Source organism: Hypanus sabinus, chromosome 10, assembly GCF_030144855.1.
Source record: "Hypanus sabinus isolate sHypSab1 chromosome 10, sHypSab1.hap1, whole genome shotgun sequence".
Taxonomy (NCBI): Eukaryota; Metazoa; Chordata; class Chondrichthyes; order Myliobatiformes; family Dasyatidae; genus Hypanus; species Hypanus sabinus.
The window spans coordinates 56,660,031-56,686,870 of NC_082715.1; the positions used below are offsets into that span (position 1 = coordinate 56,660,031).

General features: G+C 38.8%; 1 protein-coding gene across 3 annotated transcripts in view; it reads left to right on the forward strand.

The window, feature by feature from the left end:
* Nucleotides 1-26,840, forward strand: part of rock2a (rho-associated, coiled-coil containing protein kinase 2a) — a 209,748-nt gene that overhangs the window by 60,245 nt on the left and 122,663 nt on the right. For all 3 annotated transcript variants that reach the window (XM_059981881.1, XM_059981879.1, XM_059981882.1), the window contains exons 2-3: nucleotides 21,164-21,245; nucleotides 22,233-22,333. In XM_059981881.1, the coding sequence (XP_059837864.1) occupies nucleotides 21,164-21,245; nucleotides 22,233-22,333 (183 nt within the window). The remainder of the gene's footprint in view (nucleotides 1-21,163; nucleotides 21,246-22,232; nucleotides 22,334-26,840) is intronic.

The window sequence follows — 26,840 nt, forward strand, 5'->3', positions numbered from 1 at the left end:
TTTCTACTTTTTTATACAGCAAGACAGGGGAATGTAATAAAAATGAGATATTCAAAAGTTAGATAAAGTTGACTGCTGATAAGAAAACTGAAATTAGATTTTTGCTTTTAGAGTTATCAAAAGTTTTTTGAACTACTTACTAAACGGTAAGCCCGATACATGATAGTAAAATATAATTTAAAGCAATCAGTGCTAAACAACAATCATTGGGTAAAATTTGTTCGCTCTGCCTAAGTATCCGGAGGCAGTTTGAAAAAATAACCTCAGTGAACAAAATGTACACTAACAAATAGGGAAAGAAAGTGCCAAATTGTACTTTATGTGGATAAAGCTAAAGTTTCCAATGAAAGGGCTTTTCATGATCAAGTGTTCAATTTGCCTTCTGGATTTAGCTGAAAGTAATGCACAGATTCTTTATTTGAATATTCATGAAGGGAGTCTTATTTCTTGGGTAACAGTATATTTGTCATAAATATGGCTTTCTTTTGTTTTACTTGGCACTTTTTAAAGTCCTTACTTATTTTAGGCCACAGAATAATTTGCACTGAGCAATCATTGGTATTCACAATCTTTGCCAAACATAACTTTGACGATACTGCAGCATGAAACAACATTGGGCTATATCAAAGCAATATGCATAAAAATCATTGATTATTTCACTGATAAGTCAATCAGTGGCATCTATATTTCAGCACAGTAGAAATGTTGTGGTTTATTTTATTTATTTTTATTTAGAGATACAGCATAGAATAAGCTCTTCTGATCCTTGAAGCCACGTCAGCCTGTAAACCCTGACATCTCCAATATAACCCTAGTCAAAACACAGGACGATTTACAATGAACAATTAACCTATCTGATACGTCTTTGGACTATGGGAGGAAACCAGAAGACCCAGATAAAACCCACACATTTCACAGGGAGAACCTACAGACTCCTTGCAGATGGCACCATTATTGAACTCTGAGCACCCCAACCTGTAAGAGTGACAGACTAACCACTGTTGTATATTGTTTTGTTATTGTTCACAAAAGACAAATCCAATCTGACTAGTTAATGTGTAATTAACCTACTGTTAGTCAATAAAATCGTAACAGTTACCGTGAATGGTGCTGCTGACTTTTGTACAAAATGCTTAGTTTTTTCTGTCAATTTACTTTTCAGACCATGTTAAAATATTATGATATCTTGAATCTCAGAATCAGCTGAGTTTCAGTAATGAGATGAGATTGAATCCTCTTGTTTTCAATCTTACCATGTATCCAAATGTTTTATTTGGAATATTGGTGTGAGAGGATAGAAACTAGTTAAAGATGATGACATAGTGGAGAATGGAAGCTTAGTGACATTTCATGTGTTCCAGTTGATTAGAATTGTGGATAACCTCTGGAAGAAGATGGTTTTGGTAGTACAGTGGATTACAGTTAATTGGGCCATCGGTTGCAGCTGCTAACTTGGGCAAACTCAAAGAACAGAAACAAATCAAGAAAATAGCCAGGTTATTTGGAACACGATGCTGCTTAATTGGGACAGAAGACAGTTTCTAACTAGCGTAGATCACATGAACTTGTGTGGCTGTTAGACACTACACCACACTTAGAGTGAACAGTTTTGAAATAGAGTCATTTGCGTGTGTTTGTATTGAAAGAGCAGTGATTGTTGGCAAGAAATAAGTAGTATGACCATTTTGAATTGTGTTTCTTACTGCGGTTTTAAGCATTCTGGCTTGGAGATGATGGAAATGACCAGGAGCGAAAAAGAATTGAATTCACTGCTTCAAATAGTTGAGAACTACAGGTGTCCCCTCCTTTACGGAAGTTCGCTTTACGCCACTTCACTTTTACGAAAGACCTCCATTAGTACGTGTTTTCACTAACGGAAAGAAATCCGAAGAGGATTTCTGCTTTTACGAGAAAAGGCACCCGCTTTAAACTTGTGTTTACCCCATGAAAGACTACCATGACGGTGAAGCCTTGCGCGGGCAGGTGTGTGCGCATGTGTGTACCTGCCGATTTAGTTTCCTCCTCCCCCCCCGACAAATCAGTTTTTGGCTAAATCCTGATTCCTGTAAGTGAAACTACACTGTACATACAGTATTTCTACCTTATATAGGCTGCATATTTATCATATCGTTCCTACTTTTACTAGATGTTAGTTTTATTTTAAGTTTTATGTGCTATTTGGTATGATTTGATAGGTTATTTTTTGGGTCTGGGAACGCTCAAAAATGTTTCCCATACAAATTGATGGTAATTGCTTCTTCACTTTACGCATTTCGGCTTAAGAAAGGTTTCATGGGAATGCTCTACTTTCGGATAACGGGGGAAATCTGTATGACGTATTTGAAGGTATTGATAGTCATCTTAAACGTAATAGTGGAAATGAAGATTTGGAGGATGCAATTATCCAAAGCAATGTATGAAGGCAGTCCATTATCTGCACTAGGTGCCTGCACTGATTTTACATAGAACATAAAATAGTACAGCACATTACAGGCCCTTCAGCCCACAACGTCGTGCCGACCTTCAAACCTGGTCTCCCATATAACCCCCCCCCCCCCCCCAGCTTAAATTCCTCCATATACCTGTCTAGTGGTCTCTTAAACTTCACTAGTTTATCTGCCTCCACCACTGACTCAGGCAGTGCATTCCATGCACCAACCACTCTCTGAGTGAAAAACCTTCCTCTAATATCCCCCTTGAACATCCCTCCCCTTACTTTAAAGCCATGTCCTCTTGTACTGAGCAGTGGTGCCCTGGGGAAGAGGCGCTGGCTGTCCACTCTGTCTATTCCTCTTAATATCTTGTACACCTCTATCATGTCTCCTCTCATCCTCCTCCTCTCCAAAGAGTAAAGCCCTAGCTCCCTTAATCTCTGATCATAATCCATACTCTTTAAACCAGGCAGCATCCTGGTAAATCTCCTCTGTACCCTTCCTAATGCTTCCACATCCTTCCTATAGTGAGGCAACCAGAACTGGACGCAGTACTCCAAGTGTGGCCTAACTAGAGTTTTATAGAGCTGCATCATTACATCGTGACTCTTAAACTCTATCCCTCGACTTTTGAAAGCTAACACCCCATAAGCTTTCTTAACTACCCTATCTACCTGTGAGGCAACTTTCAGGGATCTGTGGACATGTACCCCCAGATCCCTCTGCTCCTCCACACTACCAAGTATCCTGCCATTTACTTTGACTCTGCCTTGGAGTTTGTCCTTCCAAGGTGTACCACCTCACACTTCTCCAGGTTGAACTCCATCTGCCACTTCTCAGCCCACTTCTGCATCCTCTCAATGTCTCTCTGCAATCTTTGACAATCCTCTACACTATCTACAACACCACCAACCTTTGTGTCGTCTGCAAACTTGCCAACCCACCCTTCTACTCCCACATCCAGGTTGTTAATAAAAATCACAAAAAGTAGAGGTCCCAGAACAGATCCTTGTGGGACACCACTAGTCACAACCCTCCAATCTGAATGTACTCCCTCCACCATGACCCTCTGCCTTCTGCAGGCAAGCCGATTCTGAATCCACCTGGCCAAACTTTCCTGGATCCCATGCCTTCTGACTTTCTGAATAAGCCTACTGTGTGGAACCTTGTCAAATGCCTTACTAAAATCCATGTAGATCACATCCACTGCACTACCCTCATCTATATGCCTGGTCACCTCCTCAAAGAAGTCTATCAGGCTTGTTAGGCATGATCTGCCCTTCACAAAGCCATGCTGACTGTCCCTGATCAGATCATGATTCTCTAATTGCCCATAGATCCTATCTCTAAGAATCTTTTCCAACAGCTTTTCCACCACAGACGTAAGGCTCACTGGCCTATAATTACCTGGACTATCCCAACTACCTTTTTTGAACAAGGGGACAACATTTGCCTCCCTCCAATCCTCCGGTACCATTCCCATCGACAACGAGGACATAAAGATCCTAGCCAGAGGTTCAGCAATCTCTTCCCTCGCCTCGTGGAGCAGCCTGGAGAATACTCCGTCAGGCCCCGGGGATTTATCCGTCCTAATGTATTTTAACAACTCCAACACCTCCTCTCCCTTAATATTAACATACTCCAGAACATCAACCTCACTCATATTGTCCTCACCGTCATCAAGTTCCCTCTCATGAATACCGAAGAGAAGTATTAATTGAGGACCTCGCTCACTTCCACAGCCTCCAGGCACATCTTCCCACTTTTATCTCTAATCGGTCCTACCTTCACTCCTGTCATCCTTTTGTTCTTCACATAATTGAAGAATGCCTTGGGGTTTTCCTTTACCCTACTTGCCAAGGCCTTCTCATGCCCCCTTCTTGCTCTTCTCAGCCCCTTCTTAAGCTCCTTTCTTGCTACCCTTTATTCCTCAATAGACCCATCTGATCCTTGCTTCCTAAACCTCATGTATGCTGCCTTCTTCCACCTGACTAGATTTTCCACTTGTCACTTATGGTTCCTTCACCCTACCATTCTTTATCTTCCTCACCAGGACAAATTTATCCCTAACATCCTGCAAGATATCCCTAAACATCGACCACATGTCCATAGTACATTTCCTTGCAAAAACATCATCCCAATTCACACCTGCAAGTTCTAGCCTTATAGCCTCATAATTTGCCCTTCCCCAATTAAAAATTTTCCTGTCCTCTCTGATTCTACTTTTTTCCATGATTAATGCTAAAGGTCAGGGAGTGATGATCACTGTCCCCCAGATGCTCTGCTCACCCACTAACAGATCTGTAACCTGACCCGGTTCATTACCTAATCAGGGGTCGGCAACGTTTACCACTGAAAGAGCCATTATGGACCCATTTCCCACAGAAAAGAAAACACTGGGAGCCACAAAACCCGTTTGACATTTAAAATGAAATAACACTGCATACAACGGTTTTTTTTTTTGCCTTTATGCTACGTATAAACAAACTATAATGTGTTGCATTTATGAAATTGATGAACTCCTGCAGAGAAAACGAAATTACATTTCTGCATGCAACAAAAACATTTTGAACTCCGAAAAAAAGACGTTGGGTTGAAGGTTACTCCATAGTTAGCCTACCTTGGATCGAAGAATTAAAAGAAAGCGCGCACTGGCAGGTGTCAGGCATTGGCAGTGGTGATGTATATTAATAGTGATAAAAAACACGTTGTAGCGGTGTAGCGCTACACGCAGCGCTAAAATAAAGACACTGCAGTCAAGGTAACTTTATTCGAACTAAACAGCCTTGCTTTAAAGCTTCCCTCAACCCATGGGCGCGGATGCTCCAAAAGACACGTACTCACAAACCCCCGTAGGCTATCTCCCTTAGCCGGAACGGTGGCTAATTGTGAGCCGGTTCGGATGTGCCAGGAAATGGGGTTTCCACAACGTTTTTAGATTGTACAGGATCATCATAATCTTCAAATTTCGAATTACATTTCAAAAACTAACAAAACACGGGGAGCCGCAGCACAGAGATGAAAGAAGCGCACGCGGCTCCGGAGCCACGGGTTGCCGACCCCTGACCTAATACTAGATCTAGTATGGCATTCCCCCTAGTCGGCCTGTCAACATACTGTGACAGGAATCCATCCTGGACACACTTAACAAACTCTGCCCCATCTAAACCCTTGGAACTAATTAAGTGTCAATCAATATTAGGGAATATCAATATTTTGATCATTTATAGTCCATCAAAAGAACACAGTAGATGGTGATTGTCTATTGTATCTGGAGATGACAGTGAAACCCTGTGCAGAAGACTTTTTATAAGTGGAAAAGCCATTTCCCTTGTACATTGGCGATGTAGCATGGCGTTCCTGTTGGGTTGGAGGATGGCCTTCAGTGATTGATTGATGGAATGATGATTGTGTGTATACGTTATTCTGTGGACAGCTAAGAACTGGTTGTTCTTCCCAATAACACCTGTGTGCCATCAATTTACAGAGCATGTCACTCAGTGACTTGGGGTATAATATTTTTTTTAGTGTGACTGTATGTTTTACTGCTTTCTTATACATGCCTTGTGCTGTGTATGACTGTAGGTACTGTGTTTTGCACTTTAGTTCTGGAGGAATTTTGTTTGATTTGTCTATACTGATCAGTGTTCATGTATGGTTGAATACAAGAAACACAATAGAATCTATGAAAGTTCACCCCCAACAATGAACATCAACGTGCAAGAGACACCAGACTATGCAAATACAAAAAGAAAAGCAACCAACTAAATAAATAAATAAACAATAAATACCAAGAACTTGAGATGAAAAGTCATTGAAATTGAGTCGATGGGTTGTGGGAACAGTTCAGTGATGGGGCAAGTGGAGTTCAAGAACCTGATGGTTGAGGGGTTTTCTTGAACCTGGTGGTGTGGATCCTGTGCCAATTTCCTGATGTCAACAGCAAGAAGTGTGTATGGTGTGCATGGTGGGGATGATGGATATTGTTTTCGTCCAACGGTGCTCTGTGTAGGTGTGTTCAGTGTTGGAAGGGTTGTATTTATGATGGACTGGGCATGTCCCTATTTCACCAGGGTATGAAGACCCTGGCTGCCCTAGGATGTGGCCACTGTTGCATACGAATAGCTCGTTGGAGCCACAGGTGAGAGCTGAGTGTCCAGTATAGCCAAAGGTGAGTGAGTTGCCCCAGAATGGAAATGACAAGTTCCTTGAGCCAAAGTGTTATTTCCATTTATACTACTAGTAATAAGTACTCTACTGAACCTAAGTGGGAAATATTTCGTTTCAGCAGCAACATTTAAAAAACACTTGACAATACTTTTTCTTTTTTCTTTTCAAATCTTATTAGTATTATTATCCAAAATACAAGAGTACATCGAAGTAAGTAACACAATGTCTCAAAAGAGGAAAAAAAAACAATATTAAGGATTGAAAAATATGGTGACACAAAAAAAGAAAAAAAACCCTACTAAAGCAAGAAAAAGGTGAGAAAAAAAGAACCCATTAGGTGTTCAACCCCAGAGTCATGCGTCATACAAAAAGCTTCTAAAGATAAACATCAAACCGCCAGCAAAAAAAAATTATACCAAAATTTACAATTAGATCGCGTAGAACATCTATCAATGAACTCAAATGGTAGTAACGAGCAAATGAACCACATCTTTTCTCAAAATCGAACATAGGTTCAAAGGTTCAACTTCTAATTTTCTCCAAATTAAGACATAACATCACTGAAGAGAACCATTGTGACAGAGTGGGAGCCGACGTATCCTTCCACTTCAACAGAATGGCCCTCCTAGCTATTAATGTAACAAATGCAATAACATGTTTGTCAAACAAAGAAATACCAGGGGCGGGATAGAGAACCTTTAAAAATTTTCTTTGGACAGACAGAGCAGTCTAGACTTTGCTTTTCTATCATACGGTACTTGTTTTTTTCTGAGCTGTGGGGAGAGGGGGGTGGGGCTAGAGTTAGAGTTAGGGTTTTTTTTTCCATTGGGTCGTGCCAGAGCATGCGTGTTTTTTATGTGGCTGTATTCTTCACCGCCGCCATTTTTGATCATCCCATATTGGTTTGTGCTCTGCGCATGTGTAAAGTAGAATAAAATTATTGTATAATATTTAAATGGATTCATGTAATAAGTTGGAAAGTAAGTGGTTGGAATCATCCTATCAAATGAAAAAAGACTTTTAAAATCATTAATCAATTCCAGCCTGATACAATTTTTGCCCAAGGGACGCATATCATGGCGGAGATCAAGGCAGATTTTTTGGATTGTGGAATGGTTTGCAATTTCACTCTACTTATCAAAGTAAAACTAAAGGGGTGTCTATTGTTGGTTAACTCTTCCTCGATTTGTGCTAGCCATTCATTGGTTCAATTTAAAATTGTACATCGTTACTGTTTGACGAAGGAGAGATTGATGTTGATAGTTCCTAATGTTGATAGTTATTGTGATTGATGTAAAACTGAGACAGCTACACTTTTGGTCTTGTTCTATACTGGAACAGTTTTGGAAGTCAGTTTTTTCTACAATTTCTAAAGCACTTAAAATTAATTTACAACTTAACAAATTAACTGTGCTCTGTGGAATAATACTTCAAAATATTTATGGTATTTCTTTTTCTGAACACTTAGCAATACTAATAAATATAATAATACTGTATTAACTAATAAAGTACAGAATAATTCTATACACCATAATTTGCAAATGTGCAATAATAACTTAGGAAATAATAAAACAGACTCTTGTACTATGGTGTGTGTTCTCCTGTTGCACAGAGATGAACTGTGGTATATGCTTATTGTTTTAGTAGGAAAAATTTTCTGTAACTATCCTTATGACAGCAGAGTTGAATGAGCCTGTTAAAATGGGTGCCCCGCTGCTTAGTCAGTAGTTCATGGAGAGGATGTACTTGATTGTCCGTATGGCTAACAGTTTGTTTACTGACCTCTTCACCAGCACTAACTCAAAAACGTCCAGGTTGTAGCCAAGGATGGATCCAGCCTTTCTGAGTTTACTTAGTCTTTTTACATTATCAGTACCGATGCTGATCCCCCAACACAAAGCTGCAAAGAAGTCTGTGTTTGTAAAAGATCTCTAACATCCTGCTGCACACATAGAAGGATTTCAGCTTCCTTAGAAAATAGTCTGCTCATCTTATTCTTGTAAATGGCCTTTGTGTTGGTTTTCCAGTCAAGTCTGTTGTTCAGGTGAACACCCAAGCACTTGTACTCCTCCACCACTGCAACTTCTCCCAGAATGTATACAGGATTCATCACAGTCCCCTTCCTCTTGAAATCAATTACTGTCTCCCTGGTTTTGGCCACATTCAAGAGCAAGTGATTCCTCCCACACCACTTGACAGTCTTGTGCACCTGTCCTCTGTATTCCGACTCTTGCTCATCTCCCAACCACTGGAGAGTCATCACAGAAATTCTACATGTGACAAGACTTAGATTTGCACTGAAAATCTGAGGTGTACAGTGTGAACAGAAACGTAAACAGGACAGTCCCTTGTGATGCTCCAGTGCCACTCATCAGTATCTCATTTGTACGAAGTGGAGTCTATCTGTCAGGTAGTAAGTAATCCAGGAGATAGTGGATTTGTCTATGCCTGTCCTTTGCAGCTTCTCATTCAGAAGAAGTGACTGGATTGAATTGAAGGCATCAGAGAAATCAAAAACTGTGGTTCTCACAATGCCACCAGCATCATCCAAGTGGGAGTGAGCTCTCTGCAACGGGTAGATGATGGCATCATCCACTCCCACATGAGGTCAGTAGGCAAACTGTAGAGAGTCCAATGAAGATCTCATCTGCTTTCCAAGGTAAGTCAGGACCAGGCACTCCAGCATCTTCATCAAATGAGATGTGAGGGCAATTGGTCTGTCGTCATTAATTTCAAATGGAGTCACCTTCTTGAGTACAGGAACCAAGCAGGAAGTCTTCCATAGCACCAGTATCTTTTCCTGACTCTGACTCGGACTCAGATTGTAAAGGTGCTGCAAAATACCAGACATCTGGTTGCATAGGCCTTCAGTATCCTGGGGCTGATACCTTCTGGTCCAGCAGCCTTGCCGTGATGTAGCCTCTCTAGCTGTCTCTTAACTTGATCTGTAGTCACAGTCAGGTGGGGGAGGGTGGTCATCCCCATGGAGGCGGGATACTCCAAAGTTGAGAAGTTTGGAACACAACCACTCACCAGAGGGGAGGGAGGGATGGAAGGAGAAGGCTGCAACGCAAGGAGGGTATGTAGTTTGAGCAAGTGAGGGAGAGGACAGCAGGAGGACCCATGCTGAATCTGTTGAAAAACAAGTTCAATTCATTGAGGCAGCCCTCAATCTTCCTTTCCTTAACCTTGAAGCCAGTGATCTAATTCATGCTTGACCTCACGTCCCTTTTGCTATTCTACTGGAGCTTGTATCCAGCTACCTCTTGTAGGATTCTTTATACTCCCTTAGCTTTACCCTCAATTCACTCTGCACTCACCTCAGTACTCAAGTCCAGACCTTGAGTTGGTCTTGTTGCCTCAGAAAGAGGATTAGAATCCTCAGTAACAACCACAAAAGCATTCAGGATATTGAGTTTGTATTCCAAGAACCGTTGAAAGAATAGCATCGCATGCTATGTTTGCATCAGCTGATGGTTGAATGTAAACAACAGCTAAAACTGCAGCTGAGAATTCCCAAGGCAGATAATATTGTCATATCTCAAAGGCTAACAGCTCAATGTCCAGCTACATAAATGTTCTTTTACAGTAACATGTCTGGGATTACACAACCTGTCATTTACAAACACTGCAGTCCCTCCTACCTTCTTAGTGTAACTTCCCCATCTGCTCGGATGGTCTTGAAGCGGGGTATGGTAGCACCAGAAAATGCACATGTAGCCAAGTCTCAGTTAAGTGCAAAACACTGCATTTCCGGTATTCTTTCTGGCTCTTAATCAGTGCACCAAGCTCATCCATCTTATTTTCCAAGGACCCCACATTTCCCATGATAATTGTGGGGATAGAGGTTTATATTTCCTCCTCAGCCTTAACCTTGGCTACGGCCTTGCAGCCTTGGCATCCTCTCCTAAGCTCCTGCAGGATCTTGGACTACCTCTGGGTAATAGTGTCACTTTGCATAGCTCAATCAGCTGGTCTCTGGAATAAACAGAAGCTTTGCTCCAAACACAATGTAGCCATCACAAATGGTCCAGGCACACAATAATCCAGAATGATATACAAGAGAGCATAAAAATAACAAAAGAATATGAAAAACTGTAAAAACACAGGAGCTACTGTGACAAGCTGCCACTATTACGGTGCCATCTTGGATATTAGGAGCTAATGCAGATATTTATCATATTTATTGGTAGTTTCTAATTTGTTCTGTATTTCATTTAAATCCCAATTTACTCAGTTAAATGATAATTTGTCTTTTTTGATACCTTTTTAAACTATTTCCACAAAACTTCAGCTAATTGGGGCAGCCACTTAATTGGGCCAAATTGTACTGGTCCCAATGTGTCCCAGTTAACCGGAATCCAGTGTATTTGAACTGAGGTCACTAGATCAGTTGATGAATAATTGTCGTGCATCAAGTCTAAAAACTTGGAATTAAAGATAATGAAAGATAATTAAAGAGCAAAGGTAATGAATTTAATTGGGGGCGCCGTCATCAAGACTAGCCATGATACTCATAGTGAGTGAGAAACCTAATGATAGTGTCTTGGGTATTTGAGTTCTGGTCACAAGAATGCATGCAGACAGAAGTAAAGGAAACAACAGTGGAAATAGTTGGCAAGTAATGTGCTGAAGTTAACTATGATGGCATTTTCAAAAATTTAGATTGGTGAGTTGGCAGTGTTGAGGGGCAATTTAAAAATGACAAGGAACATTTCAGAGGTGAGGTGGAAAGATGGGAGAGTATTGAATCAAGAGTAGAGAGCAATTGAAGAGATCAAATGCAGATACATTCCACCCCCCCCCCCCCAATTTATTTTGGTTGTGAGTGGATAACTTTATTACTTATTCCTTAATTTTTAAGCAGAGAAAATACTGGCCTTACTCAACACTTAAGGCAACAAGAAGTTAATTGACAGTTCAGGATGAAGTCACTTAATCAGAATGGGGAAATGGAGAAAGCTGGTAAATTTCAAGTTTGAGAATGGAGAATGGATAGTAGAATAAAGTGTGGGGACATTGTGAGAGCATTATCCTTTGTCTTAACCATACATCTCTCTGAAATTTAAAATTGTTTTCACTCTTTCTCAGTTCTGATCAAGAACTGTTGACACGAAATTCTAACTTGGTCTATTTCCACAGATGTTGTTTAACCTCTTCGCCTGTTCTCACTGTTTTCTCTTTTGTTTCAAATGCTGAGTGTCTACAGTTTTTGCTTTAATAGAAACATAGAAGCATAGAAAACCTACAGCGCAATACAGGCCCTTCGGCCCACAATGCTGTGCCGAATATGTCCCTGCTTTAGAAATTACTAGGCTTACCTATAGCCCTCTATTTTACTAAGCTACATGTACCTATCTAAAAGTCTCTTAAAAGTCCCAATCGTATCCGCCTCCACCACCATTGCCGCAGCCCATTCCACGCACTCACAACTCTTGAGTAAAAAAACTTACCCCTGATATCTCCTCTGTACTGTTACGTACCCCATAACTGGGTCACTTACCAGCAAAGATAGAGAGGTCCGTTGAAGTCTGATGGTACTATTTTTAACAGTATTTATTGATAAAAATACACAAAAATAATATCAATGCAAACATACGGATAATATACGTCGTCAATACTAAATCTAAAAGCACGGGTATAATAATAATCAATAAGAAATAGCTCTGTTGTTGTCTAGGGGATAATGTATTGTCCGATGGAAAAATAAAAGTCACTCAAGTTCATTCAAGCTGCAGCTTTTGGTTGGAGAGAAAGAAGGATGTTTAACTTGCCCATTCCTTTTATGATGTCAATCCTTCGAGAGTTGTTGGGGGCTGATTTCCCCTTTTGTTGTTAGCTAAAGCCATTCTTCCATGGCAAGACCCACCAATTCCGAGGCAAATGGAAAAGGACTCACGTGGGCTTTTCCACCGGCTTTCGCTATTACGCTGTTACTGGAGTTCTAGCATTTCTTCTGGTGCGTCTGAGGGGCTGTTCCCACAGACTCTCTTTTATCCCCACTCACGGGGTCTCAGATGTCAATCAGGTTGGGGAGGATGCCATCCCCCAACCAGCCCACGTTGCCTGATTGCTTGAGGGCATCGATGAATAGCTCAATACACAATTCCGTCTCCAAGAGACAATAGCCGTTATCAGTGGTTCCGCCTTTCGGAGGCCAGGACTCTTCATGGATTCTGCATGTCTTTCTCTCATTTCCTGGGTCTCCTGACCTGACTTAATAGTGATCTTGCAATTCTCAAAAAGGAGGGGTGGGGGGGAGAGTACAGGCGTAACAGTACCTACTCCCCAGCACTTGAAACTTGTATCCTCTTGTGGCAACCATTTCAGCCCTGGGGAAAAAGCCTCTGACTATCCACGTGATCAATGCCTCATGATCCTGTACACCTCTATCAGGTCACCTCTCATCCCCCTTCGTTCCAAGGAGAAAAGGCCGAGTTCACTCAACCTATTTTCATAAGGCATGCTCCCCAATCCAGGCAGCATCCTTGTAAATGTCCTCTGCACCCTTTCAATGGCTTCCACGTCCTTCCTGTAGTGAGGCGACTAGAAATGAGCACAGTTCACCAAGTGGGGTCTGACTAGGGTCCTATATAGCTGCAACATTACCTCTCGGCTCCTAAATTCAATTCCACGATTGATGAAGGCCAATACACCGTACACCTTCTTAATCACAGAGTCAACCTGCACAGCTGCTTTGAGAGTCCTATGGACTTGGACCCCAAGATCCCTCTGATCCTCCACATTGCCAGGAGTCTTACCATTAATACTATATTCTGGCATCATATTTGACCTACCAAAATGAACCACTTCACATTTATCTGGGTTGAACTCCATCTGCCACTTCTCAGCCCAGTTTTGCATCCTATCAACGTCCCGCTGTAACCTCTGACAGCCCTCCACACTATCCACAACACCTCCAACCTTTGCGTCATCAGCAAACTTATTAACCCATCCTTTCATTTTCAGTATTTTTTAAACAATACTGTAGTAAAACCAAATTATATTGAATTCATTTTCACTAGAGGGTCATTTTTAATTTAAGGATGTTAATAGCATTAAGTTCAAGTATTTTACAATTGAAAAGCAAGAGGCTTGCAATTACTGGTAATATGAAATAGTTCTGGAAATCAGAGTGATAAGTCATTGATCTGAAATGTTAACTGAGGTGTTGCATATGTTAATGTATCAGCCTAGTGAATTTGATAAAGAATGCTGTTCATTACTTGTTGTGTAGTTCTGATGAAAATGGCTACTTCAACAGTATTGTGCTAGCATCAACATCCATCCCAACAGCAGTAGTTCAAGAAAGAGAAAATCAATCAAGTCAAAGTTGATCTTATTGTATTATGCTTGAGTGGCAGCAGTGCCAGAACAATATGGAAAACATTGACAATGTGTGTAAAGAACAGAAAGGCATGGAATGGTTTATTCTTGTCAATAATTTTTTGTTGTCAATAACATTTTGTTTAAAATGCATAATTACATATATGCATAGCTGCAATGAAACACTTAATTGTTGCATCATCACAGGCACATTACATCAGATGGGGATAGGTTCTGGAGGACTGAAGAGTGGCTAATGTATGCCATTGTTTAAAAAGGGTAGCAAGTGCAAACCAGTGGTGGATATGTTGCTGGAAGGGATTCTGAAGGAGAGGATCTACCAACATTGGGTAGATTTGATATTAAGAATGTGCATGTGCTATTACCCACATCCCAGGAATTCTTTTAAAATGTTCATTGTGTTAGCTGGGTGATGCATTAGCTTTAAGGAAAGAGTCAAGTCAAGTTAAGTTTATTGTCATTTCGACTATAAAAACGGCACTAGACTGCGTACCTGCACAAGACTACATAAAGTGTACAAAACAGTGCAGGGCAGTACAATAATTAATAAGCAAGACAATAGGCATAGTAGAGGACAAATTGCAATATAATAATAAATGATGTATATGTCAGTCTGGACTCTGTATTGAGGAGTCTGATGGCTTGGGGGAAGAAACTGTTGCACAGTCCGGTTGTGAGAGCCCGAATGCTTCAGTACCTTTTCCCAGATGGCAGGAGGCAGAAGAGTTTGTGTGAGGGGTGCGTGAGGTCCTTCACAATGCTGTTAGCTTTGCGGGTGCAGCGTGTGGTGCAAATGTCTATAATAGAGGGAAGAGAGACCCCGATGATCTTCTCAGCTGACCTCACTATCCGCTGCAGGGTCTTGCGATCCGAGATGGTGCAATTCCCGAACCAGCAGTGGTGCAGCTGCTCAGGATGCTATTTCAAGACCCATTTGAAGAGGGGGGATACCACAAAAAGAGTGGTGGACCATTTAGCTCATGGAGGCTGTTCATCCATTTGAATACCTCACTCATTTACCATTAAAATGTCAAAGAATGAGAGAGTCTGACAAATATTTATCAGTCTCAGTCTTGAAACATTTGATTGATATTGCAGCCACAGCCTCTTGGAGGTTTTCCCCTGCCCGTTATGTGGGAGAGTGCTTCCCCGTTTCTCTGAATAGTTTAATTTGGTTTAATTGGCACCATTTTCTTAGCCTGACTTTAAATGATACTATTATATTCCTATAATTGTTGAACAGCAGTGATAAATATGTTATAATACAAATAGATTAGTTTCAAATTTCAGACAAATACTATTGATATTTTAGGAAATCAAATACAGGTATTTTCTGAGTTACGAATGTCCAACTTACGGACAACTCATTCTTACGATCCGAGGAAGGAGAACACTGTCCACCATTTTAAGTCAAATCGTGACACCGTCCGCCATTTTAAGTTGGATCGTGATTCCATCCGCCATTTTAAGTCGTTGCCATTGACACTGCGTTGAGTGTTTAACTTTGTATTTGGCTTAAATTTTTCTTAGTAAGATTCACTAACCCCCCCCCCCCCCACCCCCGTTCCAGTCGGCTGGTGGTGCAGTGAGATCAGCGCCAGGCTCGAGAACAGAGTTTCCTGAGTTCGATCCAGTGACAGACTGCTCCCATGCCAGGTTGATGTTGAGCTCGCAACTCGACCTCGTTTAAAAAAAACATTGCCAACTTCAGTTTAAATTCCCACGCGGAATATTGTGGAGGGTCAAATACCCAAACCCAGCCAGAGCCCCACTTGTCCCATTTAGCCTGTCTCAGTGCGGTGGTCCTTAGGACCCAGCGGACCTCGGGAGCCGGCGGAGCTCAGGACCCGCCGCCCGCAGTGTTTCTGTTCCATTGACTGGAAGCGATCGCGATTGAAAATAAAGTGGAAATAATAAAGCATGTGGAAAGAGGTGAAATGCCATCGGTCATTGGAAAATCGTTAGGCTACAGTGGGTCAACGATGAGAACAATTTTAAAGGGTAATGGATAAAGTGAGAATAATGGAGCATGTGAAAGGCCCTGCCCTGATGAAAGCTACAATTATTTCTAAGCAACGCAGTGGTTTAATTGTTGGAATACATATGTTTCTTGTGTTTTATATGCATAGAGAGGTAAAATATATACTATATTTACTAAGACAAACGTTTGACTAACTGACGCTAAATAATACCGGATGTACTTGTTCCGACTTACGTACAAATCCGACTTAAAGACGGACTCAGGAACGGAACTGGTACGTAACCCAGGGACTGCCTGTAATTTGCCAGGTGGGTGAGAGGGGAAATTAAACTAATGTAACACCTTTATGATCCATTTGGAAATTTCAACTGTGATTTTAAGATTTTAAGCTCATGCTTTCTGTATTTTTAGACTCCCAAGACAGAAAAACAAATTCTCAAGTTCTCTGTATTTAATTTCATTGTATTACTATTCGAGAACTTGTTCTACATTAAAACTATGATAATTGATCAAAACTACATTTATGTACATTGACAGTGGTAGAAAATAAAGTTATTTTATCTATCTATCGAATGGAAAACAATACAGTTGCAAGATTTAACTTTTTAGAATATGAATCAGAATAAAAGACTTCTCCAAACATCTATATCTTTAGTATGTTTTAGCTGAAAGTGTTTATAGATCTTTGGACACTTAATTATTCCTGGGGGGGGGGTGGTTTAGTGTTGTTTGCCGCTGCTTGAGATGTAGACTTAAAATTTGATTTCAGAATACAGAGAGCTGCTTAAGTTTTTATTAGTTCCACTGAAATAATGCAGATGTGTTTATGATAAATGTATAGGAATCAAAATTCCTGGGACCACCAAGGACTATTGACTTAGATTGAAGAAGGAGCTGAATATTCAGTCGGATGTAATTTTTTTGGGTCTTTTGGTTAGTACAGGCAGTCCCCAAGTTATGAACGTCCAACTTACGAACAGCTCGTGCTTATGAACAGAGGAAGGAGAACACTGTTTGCCATTTTAAGTCGGATCACGATACCGTCAGCCATTTTAAGTCGTTTCCGTGCAGGTGGACTTTAAGACCTGGGGGAGCTAAGGTCAGGATCCGCCGCCCGCCGCTGCTGCTGAATTCGCAGTGTTTCTATTCCATTGATGGAAAACAATCACCATTGAAAATAAAGTGGAAATAATAAAGCAATTGGAAAGAGATCAAATGCCATTGGTCATTGGAAAAGTGTTAAGCTACAGTCGGTCAATGATCGGAACAATTTTAAAGGATAACAGATAAAGTGAGAATAATGGAGCATGTAAAAGGCCCTGCCCCGATGAAAGCTACAGTTATTACTAAGCAACGCACTGATTTAATTATTGAAATACATACATTTCTTAAGTGTTTTATAAGCATGGAAAGATCAAGTATATACTATATACTAAGACAAAGTTTGACTGACGCTAAATGATACCGGATGCTCCTGTTCCGACTTGTGTACAAATCTAACTTGAAGACACTCAGGAACGGAACTCGTTCGTAGCCTGGAGACTGCCTGTATAAACTGTTTTTATTATCTGTTGCACAGGTAGAATAGTGATTAAAATCTAGCCAGCTCTGCATTCTTTGTCTTATAAGTTGCATGACAGATTGACACAATTAATAGGATGACTGGCATACCATACTGTTTTCTGTTGGCATAAAAGGACATGAAATCGCATTTTTAAGAATTTGAATTAATTCACAGCCAACCAGGGCTAACTTCCAAGGGGGTGAATACTTTTGTAGGCACTGTGTAAGTAAGCATCATGGTTCCACAGTACTTGAGTTTAAGGATTATTATGATGTTTTAACGTCAATAGTCTCCATTTACTAATTAGTATTCAGTATTAACAGATGCACCATTTTAAGTTATGAATAGGAGCAGACCAGAAAACGATTTGTTCAAGCTAAATTTTTAGTTTATTGTACATCATAGTGCAATAGTCTGTTTTTTTTGTACATTGATAAATTATTGTGTATATTATTATTTTGTACTTTATTTGTTAAAATTATATGTATTATTATTTATTGTTATTGCTAAGTGTATTTTTAAATATTGCTGTTGTAATGAAATAATTTCCCACTTGGGATCAACAATTTATTTATTATTATTATTATTATTATTACTCAGATGTGCATTGATATGCTACCAAACAAAATAATGTTCCTCCAGCCCAAGATGCACTTCGCATCACATATAACTCACGCGCAACACATTATGTAATATTACTGCAAGTAAATTAGCAGCTAATAAAGTGCACTTATAACACAAGTTTAAAAATTAAACAGTATGACATAACTGGTGCTTCATGTGATGAGAACTAAGTGGTTGTAAGGAGTTCAGTAGTCTAACGGCACAGGGACGAAGCTGTTTTTCGTTCTAGCAGTCCTTCTCCAAACGCAATGTTACCTCCTGCTTGAAGGTTGGGGGTCAAAGAGATTGGACAGATGGTTGGGATCATTGACCAAGCTAAGAGCCCTGCATGCATAGCACTCCTGATAAATATCTCTGAAAGGTGGAAGAATGACCCCGATGATCCTCTCAGCAGCCCTCACAGTCCTTTGTAGGGACTTGCGGTCAGATGCCTTGCAATTCCATGACCATGCATGGCCTTGCATGACCAGAACATGTTAAGTTTTTATCTGCAGTTTAAGAAGGATAAAGGCAGATCGGAGGTGTCAGTGTTGCAGTTGAACGGGGAAACTATGGAGCCATGAGGGAGTAGCTGGCCAAAGTTAACTGGACGGATATCCTAGCAGAAAAAACAGTGGAACAGCAATGGCAGACATTCTTAGGAATAATGCACAAAGTGCAAAATCAGTTCATCCCCCGGAGAAGGAAGGATTCAAAGGGGGAAAAGGGGCCACAGTGGTTGACAAAGGAAGTCATAGCATAGCATAGATTGTATAGCATTAAAAAAAAGGAAATATGACAGAGCTAAGGTGAGTGGGAGGACAGATGATTGGGAAATTTTTAAGGAACAACAGAACTTGACTAAAAAGGCAATACGGGGAGACAAAATGAGGTACGAATGTAAGCTTGCCAGGAATATAAAAATACAAAGCTTGCCATGACCTCAGAATGGTGGTGCAGGCTCGAAGGGCCGAATAGTCTACTTCTGCTCCTATTGTCTAATTCCTGAAGTCCAGTAACAGAAAATGATGCAGCTGGCCAGGATACTTTCAGTGGTGCTCTTGTAAAAATTGGTTAGAATGAGGAGGGGGCTGGGGAGGAGGAGAGTCTTGCTTGTATCAGGAAGTGGCGACGCTATTGTGCTTTCTTTACTAAAGAGGTGGTGTTGCAGGGCCAGGTGAGCTTTGTTTTGTTTTCTCCTTATCTCTGGGTAATAATTTCTTTATTGCCTGCCTGGCAAGGATCAGTTAACACTGGCTAACCCAGATATTTAACTTGAACTGATTCAGAGATTTGATGCCTTAAAGAAAATATTAAGTTTGTTTGACATTGTGGTTATGTACAACACATCAAACAATTACAGTGGCACCTAAAACTGGATAAACATCCAAGCTGTGTATTATGTTTTAGTCTGTCATTTTTCCGTTAATGCAATCGCTTTTTTACAACTTAGAGCAGTAAGTTGGACCTTGCTATCATTCTGATGATGAGTGGTCATACCTCGCTCTTGAAAATGCTCAATTGTCAAACCCTGTAATCCCTAATTAAATTCAGCTGCTCCCCAAAACCAAAATTTAAATGTCTACAAGATGACTCATGTTTGGTTATGGAATATGAATGTCTAATGCTCCAACAAAATATTCTGCGTATTATTCCAGGAAATAACTATAGTGGTTATGGAGTTACAATCAGCTAGGAGATTATTTGGGATTTTAAAAACATGTAACAACTTGTCATGCTGAAACCCTCAAAAACATTTAACAGAGTCACTATGGGCACAGTGTTGTGAGTCTAATAAGGAATCAATAATAAGGAGTCTGATAAGGAATTGATGGACTTGAAGCAAAAATGAAACACATTGAAACAGTTACATGCTGTGTGAAAACAGTCATTTGATGTATGACCTTAGGGCTGTAAGTTATAGGAACAGAATTAAGACATTAGGCCCATCGAGTCTGCTCTGGCATTTTATTATGGCTGATCCAATTTTCGTCTCAGACCCAATCCCCTCAGTTCTCCCTGTATCCCTTCATGCCTTGACTAGTCAAGAATCTGTTAACCTCCGTCTTAAATATACATAAAGACTTGGTCTCCACAGCTGCATCATCTGCAAACATTATTCCTTACCTTCTCTTAAACTCTTGACTGTGTTTCATTTAGCACCGGTCACCTCCTATTCTTGTCCGAGAAGTGTCCAATTGTGTTCTTTCATAACACAGGCTTGAGCATATTTGCACTTAACATACTTGTTAGCAAGAAGAAACAGTTCTTGGAAATTTGACCTACCATGGTGATGAATCAATCCCCTTTTCCATTTCCCTTTTACTTACACTCTTCTTACTACCCTCTCATCCATCATCAAAAAGGAGTTGATTCCTACTCCCCCATAATGAACCAACTCAAAACAGATCTACAGATGTGGATATATCCTGATCTATAATGCTTTACTGATAACCAGGTAATTTGAACATTGGAATATGGTTGAGAACACGTAGTATGACTAATTTGACAGTACGTATAACAGAAGTACAAATTTCTAAAGTTAATTAGTTGATGTTTTTGATCTGTATTTTGTGATCAATGTATACAGTGTCCTTTGTTTTTGTTGTGTTGCTACCCTTCCAATAGGCCTATATTTCAGGTGTTAGTACAAATATCATCAGAATTGGTTATACATATTTCTGTAATTTCTGTTAGTAATTATTCATAATTTAACATCAAGTAGTCTAATTCTAAATTGCAACAGTTTGAATAAAAAATACTTTAGGAACCTCAAACTCAAAAAATGCAAATTGAATTTGAGGATTGGTTTTCATAATTTGGGGAAAAATTTGGTGATGTTATGATTCAAATAAAATGCCCAGAATGGGTTTGAAGAATATGGGCCAGTGGAACTGATTTGTAACATCGTCAGGTCTTCATCTGCAACTGCTTTTGTGTCTGAAAAGTGGGAGTTCTTGTTAGTAGAATTGCCCTCTGTCATGGAAATGTATACTTAGCTGATTTCTTTTTGGTGTTTCTCATTTGCCCATATAGCCTAACTAACACATCTCATTTTATTTTCAGGATGGGCTAAATGCTCTGGTTCAGGATTTGGACTTCCCTGCTCTCAGGAAGAACAAAAACATTGAAAATTTTCTCAATAGGTGTAAGTTGATTTTCTTTTGCATATCTTAGAAATTGGTTTTGCCTCTTTACTAATCCGATGAATCTGTTATGTTCAGCTTGAATTATAATGGCTTTTGAAAAATATAAATATTCAGCTAAAAATGAAAAAAGAGCATCACTTTAATAATTGTACATAAACATGAGTGGACACAAAGTGACTTAAATGGAGATATTTTTGTTATAGCACTGGGAAGCAAGAGATTACTTGGTACTGAGCTAAGTGTATTCAATAAAATAGGATTTTGGTAGCAGATGGATATTCTTTAATTAGGCTTACTTAGGGGCTAACATTTACTGCATCTCGATATCCCAAAGAAATATTGTCCTCTTGGTATCAGGTATAAAGTTAACACAGAATGAGTGGATAAGCTACAAAGAAAGACAGGAGATTTGATTACCATAAATTTCTACTGAAGTGACTGTCATAAATCATGCACAGTGGAAATAGGTCCTTTGAACCAATTGTTGAACTGTGTTGCCCAATGAGTTAATCCCATCAGTTTGTGTTGGCCCAGTTATCTGAACCTCTTCTATCAATGTATTTATCTCAATTGTTTTTAAATGTTGCTGATGTGACTGCCTCAACCACTATTTCTGGTAGCTCATTCCGAACATACACCACCTTTTTGTGTGAAGGTATCCCCAGTGATCCTTCTAAATCTCTTGCCTCTGATCTTAAACCTGTACCGTTTTGTTTTCAATATCCCCTCCATGGAAAGAGTTGAAATAATATAGTGAGGCTCTGTGAAGGAAGTCTTACAGGTTTGTAATCGATTAAGAAGCATTATTTTAGGGATAATTCCAGCGGTTGTATCACTGCTGCACATCATTTGAACTGTTAATAATTGTGTCATTATGTTGTACCAAATGATTTAACACATACAGCTGTTAAAATGTTGGACTTGGCAAGATTAACTCCAAATAAAAAGCAAATTTTTACTTTTCCCATTTCCTATCAACCAACCAGATGACAAAGTAATGGGTAAGGTTCGAGAAATGCAAATGAAAGTGGAGGACTATGAGGTCGTAAAGGTGATAGGACGTGGTGCATTCGGTGAAGTTCAGCTGGTAAGTTTGCAGTTGTCCAGAACAAAAGTAGACATTACATATAGGTATGGCAGCAATTCTATTTTATGTTTTATGCAGTTCTAGTGGACTTTTGAAAATGCTTTAAATAATTCATGAATGTTTTGGAATTAAACTCAATGGTTTTATTCCATTTTGCATACTATCAATTCGGTTGTCATCTATTTTCTTAAAGGTTTAGAAAGTGCTCTAGTCTTGTTTCTTGATTGGCTGAAGTATTTTAGAAACGAGTTGTGGTTGAACTCCCTTCAATGTTTATCTTTTAATGTCCATGTTATAATTTTAATGACCTCGCTATACAGAAAATATGGCAAACAGCTTATTAACATAATTCATTCTCACTCTTAAAAAACATTTCCGAACTTAAAGGCTTCCTTTATTTTTGGTGGGTACATTGATCATTTATTTCTTGAGTTCATTATAGCTGTAATGCCCATTGGTTGTGTTTCCTGATGATAATAACCTCTTTGAAGCTAATGGAAACAACTGAGACATACATGTATGATTAGTGAATATAACCATCATGGAAAGAAAGTGACAAAGGTGGTGATTTTAAAATGTAGGATTCAAGTTACACAATGCCAGTGTAGGTCAGTGAGCACAGTGGTGATAAATCCATTGGAGATGGTGTAGGTCAGGAAGCATGCGGCAGAATTTTGTATAAACTGGCTGGGGGGGTGGAAGAATGGAACTTGGATGAGAATGCTTTACAAACAAAGGGTTGAACTTCAAATGGAACATAGTTTATTACTTACATCCTCGATTGAAAATCAATTAATGAAAACTAAATCTGATTTTTATATACATAGTGATAAATCTGGTAAACTGTTAGCTAGTCAATTGAAGAATGCTCTGGTTAAACGTCAAATCACTAAGATTGGTCAGCAGAATGGGAATCTGACAGTTAATCATGATGAGATAAATAAGGCATTTCAAGATTTCTATACCTCCCTGTATCAATCTGAATTTCCTCAAGATTATAATACCATGTCTGATTTTCTGGGGAAATTAAATTTTCCAAGGTTATCATCTGATGATCTTTTGATATTGGATACTCCTATTACGGATGTAGAAATTAAAGGGGCTATTTCCTCAATGAATTCTGGGAAAGCACCGGGTCCAGATGGTTATACAGTTGAATTTTTTAAATTTTTTTCCGCTACTCTTTCCCCTTGGTTAGGTAAGGTTTTTGAGGAGGCCATTAGATTAGGGAATTTGCCACAATCTTTTTATAGAGCTTCCATTTCTCTAATATTGAAGAAAGATAAAGACCCTGCTAATTGTGCTTCTTATAGACCTATATCTTTATTGAATGTAGACTCCAAGATTTTTTCTAAGTTACTGGCATCTAGATTGGAGAAGGTATTACCCAAAATTATTTCAGATGATCAAACTGGCTTTATTAAAAATCGTTATTCTTTTTTTAACATTAGGAGATTGTTGAATATTGTTTATACTCCCTCACATGATACTTCAGAATGCGTGATTTCATTAGATGCGGAGAAAGCATTTGACAGAGTTGAATGGCCTTATTTATTTAATGTGTTGGAGAAGTTTAATTTTAGTCCGATATTTATATCATGGATTAAATTGATTTATCATACTCCAGTAGCCTCAGTGGTTACCAATAATCAAAGATCTCCCTTTTTTCGCCTATTTCGGGGCACTAGACAGGGATGTCCTCTTAGTCCATTACTATTTAACATTGCCTTAGAACCTTTGGCAATTGCCATCAGACAATCACAGGATATTTTGGGTATTAATCGTGGGACAGATATTCATAAGTTATTTTTGTATGCAGATGATTTATTACTATTCATTTCTAACCCGGAGAAATCCATTCCAGTAGTTTTATCATTATTGGCTCAATTTAGTGAGTTTTCTGGGTATAAGTTAAATCTTAATAAAAGTGAATTGTTTCCATTAAATAAACGGGTCCCAATTTATGGAAATTTACCCTTTAAATTAGTTAATGACTCTTTTACTTATTTAGGGATCAAAATCACAAAGAACCATAAAGATTTGTTTGGATTTAATTTTTTACCCTTAATTGATCAGATTAAAGGTTTGTTTACTAGGTGGTCACCTTTGTCTCTATCTCTAATAGGCAGGATTAATGCTATTAAGATGGTTATTTTACCTAAGTTTTTATATATTTTTCAAGCGATACCAATTTTTATCCCGAAATCTTTTTTTACTAATGTTGACTCTAAAATTTCTTCATATATATGGCAGTATAAAAATCCCAGGTTAGGTAAAACATATTTACAGAAGACAAAAAAGGAAGGCGGGTTAGCATTACCTAATTTCAGATTTTACTATTGGGCAGCTAATATTAGATATTTGTTATGCTGGTTGAAAGATGGGGGTGGATCTTTTGGCCCTTGTTGGGTGAGTTTAGAAACTAAATCGGTATCAGCTTATGCTTTGGGTTCTATTTTAGGGACTTCTCTCCCTTTTGCTCTTTCTAAATTGCCAAAACGAATCGACAACCCGATAGTTAAACATACATTGCGTATATGGTTTCAATTTCGGAGATTTTTTGGGTTGACTCAATTCGTTTTAAATAGTCCTATTGTATCTAATTGTTTTTTTCACCCTTCCATTATAGATCAAGCTTATTCAGCTTGGAAAACTAAGGGATTACTAAGATTTTCTGATTTATTTTTAGATATTTGTTTCATGTCTTTTGAACAATTATCCAACAGATATAACTTGCCGAGATTTCATTTTTTTAGATATTTACAGATTAGACATTTTTTAAGTTCTGTACTCTCTACGTTTCCAAATTTTGTGCCTTCAGATACTTTGGAGAGTTTATTTGAATTAGACCCTTTTCAAAAAGGGCTTATTTCAAAACTTTATAATATAATTATGAAGATACGTTCAGAGCCCCTTTATAAGACTAAACAGGATTGGGAAAGAGAGCTTAGTTTTAGTATTTCTAGTGAGAATTGGGATAGAATTCTTCAATTAGTTAATACATCATCGTTATGTGCCAAACATTCACTAATACAATTTAAGGTTGTACATAGGGCCCATATGTCCAAGGATAAATTAGCTCATTTTTACTCTCATATAAGTCCTATTTGTGATAGATGTCATTCTGAAATTGCGTCTTTAACTCACATGTTTTGGTCGTGTTCATTTTTGGAGAAATATTGGAAAGATATTTTTGATATTATATCTGCGGTTTTGAATATTGATTTACAACCTCATCCTATTACCGCAATTTTTGGTTTACCAATGTTAGATTCACAGCATTTATCTTCTTCAGCCCGTCGAATGATTGCATTTCTAACTTTGATGGCTAGAAGATCTATATTGTTGAATTGGAAAGAAACTGATCCTCCCACTGTATTTAATTGGTTCTCCCAAACTATGTTATGTTTAAATTTAGAAAAAATTAGAAGTGGTACTTTTGAGACTTCTATTAAATTTGAAAAGTTATGGAGACCATTTATTCAACATTTTCATATGATGTAATATGACCCTTTGCCAAGTACATTTGATTTCCCAGCTTTTAGCTTATGTATTTTGAGAGGACCGGAAGTGACGGCATTGATGAATACTTATTTTTGTGAGATATTATAAACAGCCCACTTTTATTTTCCTTCTCTTTTGTTTGTTTTTTTTTCTTTTATATTACTTATTAGCTATAGTTATTAGATTAGATTAGTTAGTTCTGCATTATATAAATTTTTTTTTGTTTTTTTTTTCTTTCTTTTTTCTGTTTTTTTTATATTATACATTATGAAATATTTAGATTTACTATGTCCATACATATATCTTATGGCTTATGTCTTGGTAAACTCATTTATATTGTAACTATTATGTATGTTTTTTTTCATATGTAATGGAATGTGTATGTTGGTAATTTCTTTATCAATATATCATCTGTATTCTGTCCATATTATTAATATTAATAAAAAGATTTAGAAAGAAAGAGAATGTTGGATAATCCACTTTGGGAAATGGCAGAATCATTGGTAAAGAATGCAGGTGGTGGTGGCTGATGTAGGTGAAGGTATAGATTTGCATTACAAAGATAACTTCTGAGCCAATTTAGATTGTAGTTGTTGTGCTATGTGGGATCTTGGACAATAAATTAGCTGGTCAAGGAATGGTGAATGTGACAAAGGCACGTGTTTATGGCAGGGAATAAAGGTAATAGCTTTGCCATTTAGTTGAGGACTTTTTTCATCTACAATTGGATTTCAGGCAAGTCAGGAAAAATGTAGAGAAATTCAATTGGGAGAAGTGCACTGATGCAGTAGTTCATCATTGCGCGAGGCCACTGAGAAGATGTAAAAAGTGAGGAGATTCTTTCAGCAGGAGACTTGATTAGGACAAGGGCATAGATGCAGTAGCTTGTTATTGCACAAGACCCCTGAGAATGTTTTAAAAAGCGAGGAGTTTCTTCCAGTGAGAGATTTGATTGGGAGAAGTACGCAGATGCGTTACCTCGTCATTGCGCAAGGTCACTGAG